The sequence below is a fragment of the Schistosoma haematobium genome, chromosome 2 (genome assembly GCF_000699445.3).
Source record: "Schistosoma haematobium chromosome 2, whole genome shotgun sequence".
NCBI lineage: Eukaryota > Metazoa > Platyhelminthes > Trematoda > Strigeidida > Schistosomatidae > Schistosoma > Schistosoma haematobium.
In genome coordinates this window covers 34,937,492-34,947,916 of record NC_067197.1, presented here as the reverse complement: position 1 = coordinate 34,947,916, position 10,425 = coordinate 34,937,492, and the positions used below count along the sequence as shown (strand labels likewise).

The 10,425-nt window shown below is 37.2% G+C and overlaps 1 protein-coding gene across 3 annotated transcripts; it reads right to left on the bottom strand.

Annotated features, from left to right (window-relative positions):
- Window positions 1–60: 60 nt before the first annotated feature.
- On the bottom strand, window positions 61–6,697 carry DDX49_4 (putative ATP-dependent RNA helicase ddx49). Of its 3 annotated transcripts, none has more exons than XM_051215032.1 (7): window positions 6,653–6,697; window positions 6,545–6,618; window positions 4,406–4,742; window positions 1,451–2,391; window positions 283–371; window positions 189–242; window positions 61–146 (listed from the first exon to the last, which is right to left on the bottom strand). In XM_051215032.1, the coding sequence occupies exons 3-7, from the start codon at window positions 4,450–4,452 to the stop codon at window positions 90–92; spliced, it is 1,188 nt and encodes a 395-aa protein (XP_051068212.1). In that variant the 5' UTR covers window positions 4,453–4,742; window positions 6,545–6,618; window positions 6,653–6,697; the 3' UTR covers window positions 61–89. The 3 variants fall into 3 exon arrangements, with proteins under 3 accessions (XP_051068212.1, XP_012794892.1, XP_051068213.1); XM_012939438.2 differs by having other exon boundaries at window positions 4,406–4,529; window positions 4,562–4,742; window positions 6,545–6,686; XM_051215031.1 differs by having other exon boundaries at window positions 61–371; window positions 4,406–4,529; window positions 4,562–4,742; window positions 5,530–6,686.
- Window positions 6,698–10,425: the final 3,728 nt, after the last annotated feature.

The window sequence follows — 10,425 nt, the reverse complement described above, 5'->3', positions numbered from 1 at the left end:
AGAAATTGCAGGCATTACCTTACCATTGGGAATTTTAATCAACAGACAAAACTATCAGAAAAAAATAAAGGATTTATTTACAAGAAAGTTTAGGAAGTAAGATTCTCAGTTTTATCTAGAGTTTTCGACGTTCTGGCCTTCATCAGCTAGAAAAAAAGATCTATTACAAACGCAAAGTAATAACTCACATTTTTTGCCTTATTGATTTCACGCTTCTCATCGAATCTGATTTCATCTAGTTTCTAGAAAATGTATTTCAATGTAAATAAAGATAATAATTACGCGTTCTGCATCACGACGAGCGATAGACACTTCGGCAATTATTTGAGCTACTTTTTTTTCGTTCACATCAAATGTCTTCAATTCCTTATCTACATAAAATATGATCAATGAGATACTTGGGGTTAAGCACCTGTAACAACACAGAATTAAAATTAGAAGAAATACAGCGAATCCCATTCTTAAGCAAACACATTAATTGATGTACAATGATAATTTACAGTGAATTTTTCCCTTTTATACCTTCAGATTAAGTGGATCTTGGTAGTTATTTGAGAAATGTATTGGGGAATAACGAGATGCAACAGCTACTATTACCAATTTACATCCATCGAATTGAAATTTTTCATTAGTTCTGTACATAATATTGAGGCTATTCAATGAATTATTTGCCAGAATGGTCATAATGTAAGCAGTCTCACTCATTGTATAACAATTGCATTTACATAAGAAATGTGAAATCGATTAAAGGGGAGTCATTAAATAAAATTAATCGGAGCTGGAGATAGGATTTTCATGCTCAATATACCCATATAATTTCTACTGAAGTGTGTTGAGCTCGATAACTACATTAGTGTAAAGACAGGCAGTAATGCTTGTTTTTACAAGCTAAAGAACGGTTAAGAGTGAAGTTGACAATCAACAACAATGCAACCATGTGCTGATCATATATATATATATATATACGTTTATTTCTTATACAGCTAAGTGGTTTGGTAATGCGATTATTATTTACTGAGTCAGTCATAACGTAGAGCCTATCACCAATTTACGTTAGTTTAACATTGGGAATGGGAAATCAGTCATTGACGTTTGTCATTTCGTATTTGTATGCGTTGACTTCGCGTGATTTTTTTCATACTTTTTTAATTGTTCTAAATTTAATCTCCTCGTCTATAATGGTAAATATTTAACTACTAATCACACTTTAAAAAGTAAGATCGGGGATTTCCTGGCATGTTCCTACATAACTGATTTGTTTTTTTTTATAACGCCGGCTGTTAGCTGGTGTTACTAAACAGCAAGTTAGGACATATTTTGTGATCAGAATCGCACCAAAGTCAATAGATGATATTGGGAAATTATTACAAGCATAATATACGAATAGTTTTTTGGAGAGAAAAATTTTACGGAGATTATTTTAGGACAATCAGTTTAAAGTGTGACTTACTGATAAATGTTTGGATAGCTTTTAAACGTTTTACTTCAAAAAGGTCACACAATGTCAATGCTAAACCAGCTTTCCCAGCCCGAGCAGTCCGGCCTACTCGGTGAACATAATCTTTAGGTCGAATAGGAACATTATGATTAATTACAATATCAACTGTTGGAAAATCAAGTCCACGGCTTGCCAGGTCTGTTGCAATCAGAACACGAATCTGACTAGAACGAAAAAGAGTCAACGAAGATATGCGGTTTTTCTGAGTCATAGAGGAATGAAGTAAGGTTGTTTTAATACCTAGACTAGTCATCATTAATCCAATAAGATGGCACCATTTACATTTATTTGTAAAAATCATAATAAGTGAATGTGGATTCTCAGAAAGAAATTGATCGACAGTATGAACCAAAAATGCTTCTTTGTGTTCAGGGCGCATCAGAATATAATACTGACTTAAGGTCTCGACAGTTACGGCCCCTGTAGATGAACACGTAGTCATGCATTCAGGTTGCCATAAAATAGGAAGGCGCCTGTTTTCAGCGTAGGCTATTGACTTTGCAGCCTCTAAGGAAGACTTGACTGCGCCACTGAATGTAGCGCTAAAAAGTAACGTTTGACGACGTTTCGGAAGTGCTTTCAATATAGTGTTCAAATCTTCACCAAAATTATCTTCCAACAGTCTATCTGCTTCGTCTAGAACCACCACTTTTGTTCTGGATAAGGTCCATTCTGGCTTATTCTCAGTATCAGCTTCTTGTACGGCTATCTGGGTGCGCAAAAGATCAGCCAACCGTCCAGGAGTAGAAACGATAATATGTGGAGATCGAGCTAAGTCAATACTCTGATGAACTATGTTTCTTCCACCAGTTATCACCAATACGTTACATAGTGGTTCACCTTGGATTAAATTTAACCCAGCGGCTTGTTCACCAATTTGATGCGCCAACTCCCTAAAACAACAAAAACATGGATACGTTACATAAGTCAGTCAGATCTAGGAATGGTTAGTGAGATAAAACAAAACTTTGCAGCCTGTTCAACTGATATATATGGTTATAAGCGTTCTCCTGCCAATCGGAAAAAAATGAAACTCAGTACTCGTCAACAAATAACCTTATTTTACAATTTAATAACCATTAAAGCCCGTACATTGTAATAACGCCTTGAAAAACATTTTACAAAAATACGCCCATAGCCTGTTGCACTTTATAGATTATATTTATTGATTATGGTTATCTTTGTAAAATTGCTAGATACAATAAGAAATAACTTTAAAAAACCTAGATCCATCGACGTGTGTTTGATTATATATCATAGTTCTATGGATGGGATCGTTTTACAACACTAGCCATAATAGTATGTTAAGACAAATTTTATTCATGTACACCCGAACTGTTAAAGTGAGCACTACCAATTCAAACCTTGAAGGAGAAAGCACTTGACTTTCTACCATTGGATCTTCGGTTCGAAATTCACCTTAAATACCTTTATTTGGGCATTTGGGTATTATCATTATTTACACACATAAAAATTGGTCCAAGGAGGGACCAAATGCATATGTGCCACATAAATCATTCGATTTGTGTGAGGGCCGGAATACTGCTCGGGTACCCAATCTGAAACAGGTGGTTTTCTTAGGTAGCCACACCCCGAGCCTCTGGTGTAGAGGTTTAATCCACAAGGCAGTGGAATAACGTTAGGAAATGCAGCTCGATGGTATACGGTGACCAACAATAGTTTCATACGTCATTTGTCCCCTAAATATCATAAAGCTCATGTGCACCATTGGTTTTGAACCACGGTTTTTCAACTCCGCTAGGTGGATCCTCCATATTCACCGGCCGGGTTGGAATGTTGGACATTCGCTTTTAGTACTCTTAATTTCGTAAACAACACTGCCGCGAGAAGGCGGTGAGTAGGACTTCTCTGGCAATTGGTGTGTACGCGTAGTCATGTGAGAGCATTTTGAGAGGGAGAGTGGACTCTCCCTACCCTCGGCTGTACTAGGGCATTTCGGGGCACCTGGGTAGTAGCATCATCCTTCACAAAAATTGTGACTTGAATGTCAACTCAAGAATACTTCCTTCGAAGCTAAGCAGTATAAGAATTGCAATTTCCGTGATAACTTCAGAGATATCCCACTCGTTGTTTGCAGGCACATTTAAAATAATGATAGTAGTTTTGAATAGATGAATCTTAGAATGAAGTCACTAGCTTCTGGTCTGAGCCGTGTTGGCAGATACAGATTGCTTGGTTAGGGTCAGCACGATTTATCGTAATCAATGGTTGAAGACTGGGTGACATGGTTCAGAATCAATCACAATGGCGTAGGTGTATACACTCTCTGCCTTCCCTTACATCGTGGGATTAAAATTGCTTTGTACCCTTCTTTCTAACAACTAATTCTTTCTTCCTGTATTATACCTATAGGCAATCTTTTATATATTACTACCATTGAAGTACTTTTATAAATTTGGTGTTCACCTCCTTGTGCTAATGAGGTGTGATGATAAGGTCCTGTTAACTGTGAACAATTATCCCTGTAAGGCGAATTTGCGATATTTTAAAATGCTCTAATGAAAAAAACGTTGATCCATGGATCACTTAAGGCATAATATGATGGAAAATACTGGTCAAATCAATTAAAAGACGTGGTATCATGAGTGCATCATCTGATGATGAATTTCGGAATCATCTATCTTAAATCCCACACTCACAATCTTATATTTTTTCAGCCATATATCAAAGTTACCAGTCAATTGGTTTCATTTGGAAGAAACTATTATGGAACATTTCATTTTAGCTAAGAAAAATTCACCAACTTAACAAACTAAAGTTTGTCTAAAATGGAAAGCTCTGCTGACTAGTCAAGATACTCATGCATCACTCGAAAAAAGGTGTTAGCTAAATCTAAAAAACCATTATGACAAAAAAATATAAACAAAAATTCTGGATAACCAGTACCTTGTTGGAGTAATTATTAGAGCATATAATGGTTTGAGTTCCGTCATTAGTGACTGAAGTATAGGGATCAAAAATGCTGCTGTTTTTCCAGAACCAGTTTTTGCACATGCCACTACATCGTTTCCTAAAACGGCATTAAGAAGCTACAGAAAAAACCTTCCAAAATTATTGGAATGCAGCCTTCTTGAACTTCCGTAGGTGTATTAATCCCTTTATCTCGTAGCAACTCAACAATTTCAGGACATACACCAAGTTTTTCAAAAGTCATTTAGATCCGAAAATCTTGTACTGCTCTGGTTAATGTAGATATCAATTCTAAGTATTAGGTTTCTAGGATCTGAAAGCAAATGAAAGCAAGAGCCATCAAACACGTAAACTGAGAATATACATAGACACTACAGATTTGAATATAAATTTGCAAGTCTTAATATATTGTAAGCCTTTCTACAGTAAACGTTAGGTTAGCATACTTCAACCTGAGAAGCAGTAACGTCGTTGCAAAGTTTTTTTATATGTGAGGTGTCGAATATTTGACTTTTTGGTGGTTTGAAATTCCGTTAAAACTAAATTTCTATAAATAACCAAAAGACAATTAACGCTGACAACCTTGGATAATTTCAGATCATCTCTGACACATTGACTCTCAATGAAATTCTCTTGTGCGTACTGGAAGACTATTTTGGGTATTGCCGACAACCACAAAGTATTAGGTTCAAATTAACAACACGAATATAAATGATAATTACGGTCATTTAGTGTCTTTGAAGAATTGATTAAGCATGATAAACTTCCCAAGTATGTTATCATGACATTACGTTTAGAGTTATGTTGAGGTGAAACATCCAAATATACGCCTACCTTCTGAAGCAAATGGAACATAATCAACCAAATAACAGTTGAACTGTCGTTTAACTATCAGAAAACTGACAAATAATAAAGTTTCTAAATCGATCTGACGTTGATTTTTAGATACTATAGTACGCTTGTAGATAACTGCATGTAAGCGGTCGATTGTTTTATCGTACACGAATAAAACTAGTAAACTACGCACATATAATTAGAAATCAAAATCAGACGTGAAATGACCGAGTTACTTTTAATAGACAAAAAGGAAGACAAATTACCCATAATTCTCTCTGAATAGGATTTAGAAAAGGTGAGAACTCTCCTGAATAAACGACGTACTTGTATTTGGTAGGAGTAAGTCATCTCGGGGAAGACGATCCGTATGAGGTGCAACTTAGAGGGAAAATCACAGAAAAAGTGACCTCAATAACACGAAATCAATAAAATGCAGCTACCTTAACATTACCAACACTAATATAAGCCAACCAATATTTTTCGAAACTAGATGGGAAAATGTAAACGAAGTGGCAAAAAGGTGAGGACACTTGAGTTTTAGTTTAGGAGAAACTAGAGTGAATGGAACCATATACGAAAAACCATGTTTATTTTCGACAAGTTACAGTCCAGAAAGTCTACATACTGCATAAATTTGTACCAAGATATAAACATTTTAGAGAAATGTTTCCATGAAGGATATAAAAGAGAGAACATATAACCATTTTCCAAAAGTGGAGGAAGTGTCGAATTGTTATATGCTCTCCAGAATTCACACCAAACTCTCATAGTGATTTCAATATGCATTTCAACAGTTGTTTTTCATCTACATTAAGTTAGCTTAGTGTGAATAAAAAAACTCCAGAAAAGTAGACAACGCAACAGTCTTTGGCTTAATGAACAGAGTAATTGTCTTGTAGCTAAATACTAAAGGACTTTTCCTTCATATACAATGCAACAACCTCTTGATACAATTTAGCCACTGGTTTATTGCTTCTTCTACTTTTTCAGACAACATTCTGATTAAGATGCAGATAATGCATTGAGCGTGTATTGGATATTAATATTAATATCCAATGATGATACATATCATCACCAAGATATTTAAAATAATTTAAGGATGAAATGTCTTATAAGTTATCATAATCAATGAATATCTCGCGATAGCGGTTCGCGCCTATCCAGAAGGTACTTTGTGTGCTAGAGAAACACGCAGATTAACGTGAATGAGAAGGGCAAGAAAATAGAATAGAAGAAACGGTTAATCAACGATCTAACGAGCGCACACAATAAACTTACATTTAATGATAAGAGTAGACAATAACAATCAACAATAACACAAACCTAAGATTACAACAATTTTGGGATAAAGACTAGAAACATAGTTCAACATGCTACACCACAAACCATTACACGTTGTACCGTCAATTCTGAATCAACCACCATAGTTGTAAAATGGGTCAGAAGGTCGTGGATTCAAATGGTCTAAATAGTTGTAGACGAAACAAAAGAAGCTTTCGCTTAACGGGCCTCCGTGTCTAGTAGCAGTGGGTCACCAATAGCTCCAGGCAGGAACCTGGGTATATTAACGATAAAAGAGGAAAAAGTAATTGGTAACTCATAGTAAGATATTATCCCTATTGCTTAGGAATAGGCCACGTTTCCTCTTAAAGGACTCCTGGGAACTCTCTTAGACTAGCTGATCCGGCAGCGAATTCCAGCATTAAACAACTCTTAAGGAGTATAAAATGTGTCTACAATCCGTTCTGCTGCGTTGTGTCTCCAGTTTCTGGGTGTTACCCCTTAGGTTTGTGTTGGAGTTAAACTCAAGTTGGTGTTTCAGGGGATGTCCAGAAGTGTTGAAGATGCTGTGAGCCATTAAAAGATCACCTCCAAGACGCCTTTACCCCAATGACTAAAGGTTTAGTGATTGGAAATGCTCTTCATAAGGCTTGAATTTGAGTCCTCAAACTGATTTCGTGGCTCTCCCTTGAATAGGCTCCAGAGTGTCCTTACTCTTTTGCAGTGAGGGAGAAAATACTATGTTTCCATATTCTAAGTGGGGACGAATCAAATTGTGTAACGTTCTACCGTCAAACTGGCCAAAATGCTCTTCAGTGTTATTAGTGAAAGGTTTGCTGGAAAGGCATTTTTGTCACAGTCAGCGTAAGACTTCAAATCGTAGGGTGCCAGCACACCTAAGTCTTTTTCAACCTGAGATACTTCCAGAGAGGAGTTGCCTAAGTTGCAAATGTAGTCTGCAACATGTCTCAGATAGACAACTTCACACTTTGAAGTGTTAAAGCTAAGTCCATTGTCATCTGTCCAACTCTGAAGTCAACTCAGATCCTCTACAAGTGTCATTATATCCTCTTGGTTTCGTATCTTTTTCCAAAGTTTCGCACTATCAGCAAAAAGGAATAAGTCAGAAGACACCTGTTGTGGAAGATCGTTTATATAAACCAAGGGAAGGAGAGGTTCTACTACTGAACGCAGAGGACCACACTAGGACAGTCCATAGCCCGAGAGAAAGGGAAGTTAACCCTGGCCTTAAAATGTCGACTTTTTAGATATGAAGTGAGCCAATTAATTCAAGATGATTTGATACCCAATCGTTTGAGCTCATTGATAAGACATATATGGTTGTCCCTATCAACGCTTTTGAGAAATCAAGGTAGATGACGTCAACCTTCCCTTTGCCGTCAAGGATGGTTGCCCATGTGTCCACCGCAGTCAGCAGTTTCGTTATACAAGAATGACCATTCCTGAAACTATGCTGTTGAGTTGAAAAGAAGTTTAAGGACAATAAATGGTAGTGTATACCGTGGCATATCAGGGACTTCATAATTTTTGAAGGTATACAGAGAAGAGCCACATCACCAGCGAAAACAGATAAATCAGATAATACTTTGTGAAAAATCTCGTTTATTGAAATTAAGAAAAGAAGAGGTCCTGGGACTGGGCTCTGAGGGACCCCACTTGGACATCCTGTAGTCTCAGAAAAAGTGAAGTTTTCACTGAGCTCAATAGGTCGATTATTTAAATGCGAAGTGAGCTAATCAATAAATGGTGACTTGATGCACAATCGTTTGAGCTTATTGATTAAACGTATATGATTAATCTATCAATAGCTTCGCAGAAGTAAAGAAATAGGATCTCAACCCTCTCCTTGCTATCAATGGTGGTTGTTCATCTGTCGACTGTGGTCATCGGGTTGATTATACAAAAGAAACCACCCTTGAAACCGTTCTACTGGAGTGAACAGAGGCTTATAGATAGTAAGTGGTCATGCAGACCGTTGCATTCCAATGACTTCATGATTTCTGAGGGTATTGAGAAAAGTTTTATTGGCCAGTGGCCTGGAAGTTAGCTGAGTCAACCCGTTTAAAAAATTAGTGCAATGTGAACCAGCTTCTAATTTTCTGTCACTGTAGATCAGCTTGGTGAATGTGAAAACGTTACACTAATCCGTTTTGCCAAGATTGAAGCTGCTTCTCTCAGTCTGGCAGGATGAAAAATATCCGAGATGTGAGAAACATCTTCGTTTAGATGCCGTGGTTTCCGACATATCAATCCAGTGCTTTGGCTAACTTCTGAGGCCCCTCTTAGGTTTCAGATGACACTTTCGTCGACGTACATTGTATGTGACGATTGGAATGTTTGAAACCAATATCTTGCCAGTAGCTGAGCGGCATCACCACTGTTGTCCGTTGGACCATTGGGACCTAACAACTGGGAAACTCAAGCTTTGTCGATGCAAGGCTCCATGACAAATAAGCTTTTTGGTTTGGAGACAAATCTGTCGATTCTATCTATCTATCTATCTATCTATCTATCTATCTATCTATCTAATATTGAAGCCTGTCTTCTCTTATCGCCTTTACGCATTTATTTATTGCTTGTATAAACTATCAATATTTGTTGTCATTAGTTCGCTTGCAATCCGACTAGTGAGACCTTTCAAGTCCCACCGTTTGAAGAGCGTATCTCCTTATGACTGCGAGTTCTGTGTAACTTTTGAGGAATTGCATATGGGACTGACTGGTTTGTGTCAAGTAAGATAGTGTACATTATGAAATCCATGCCAAATCCACCTGCTGTATATCAAACCTTGAAGTTGACATAAATAGCTTCTTCAAATTCCAAATCTTGCTACTGTTTTAGCTTAGTTTTATCAACAAAACTGAAGGTCATGATCGCTTTTTCTCAATGGGCTCAGATCTGAAAATCATCGGTTAGTAGTTCTTCATCTAATAGTCCTAGTTCTTGAATAAAGTAAAGGTACCGAGCTTCAGTAGAACCATCATTTCTATTTTAGTGTTTCCAGAGAAATTGACTTTTGGGTGATTGAAATCTTTTAGGATGAAGGCATGAGAGTTTTCGAGACGAACAGACAGAGTTTATCACTGCAGTATACGACTATCGACCTCGGTAGTAGCAATAGGCTTATTGTAGATATCTTCAACTAGATATTCTGAGATATTAGACAACCTCATTGAGCACCATACAGGTTTGTCAAGATTGATAAATTCTTAAGCATTTATTTTATGTGCCTCCAGACAGGATCGTAGGTATAGGACTGCCCCACCTATCAATCCAGCGTTTCTGTTGTTACGAAACAATACATACCATGTATTGCTAGCTTTTTGCTCGTGGTTTGATATCTTCATGCTTGAGATATCCCTATCAAATGAGTATATGAAACGCATGTATGTCGCTGTTCTGTTTGGTTGAATGAACCCCAATCAGATAAACAGGAAACCTACCCACGCAGGGTTTTCAACATACGTATTTACTGCAGGCTCAACTTATTTTTTCTGCCAATGACAGCCCACAGGTGGAACAGTCAGTTTCAGCTTATTTTTGTGATTGATCTTTGAACCATGTATTCTGTTTAAGTGCAAATGGATTCCAGCTGTTAACCGATATCTGTTGGCATGAAAAGTCTCAAGAGTGGTGGCCGCAATTAAGGAAAACGTGGAGGTTGACTTTATTAGTCAGGGTCTAGAATCCTTTACTTCTTGGCCAATCGTACTATTTGTTGGGTCCATATATTCCTGAGGTCCAAGGGCGGCTTTATGAACTTCTATTCCTGACTGACAAGTCGGGGTATATGTCCTTGTATACCTTCCAGAATAACGTTCCTTCCATGAGAGAATGTCTCCCAAGATCCCTTCAAG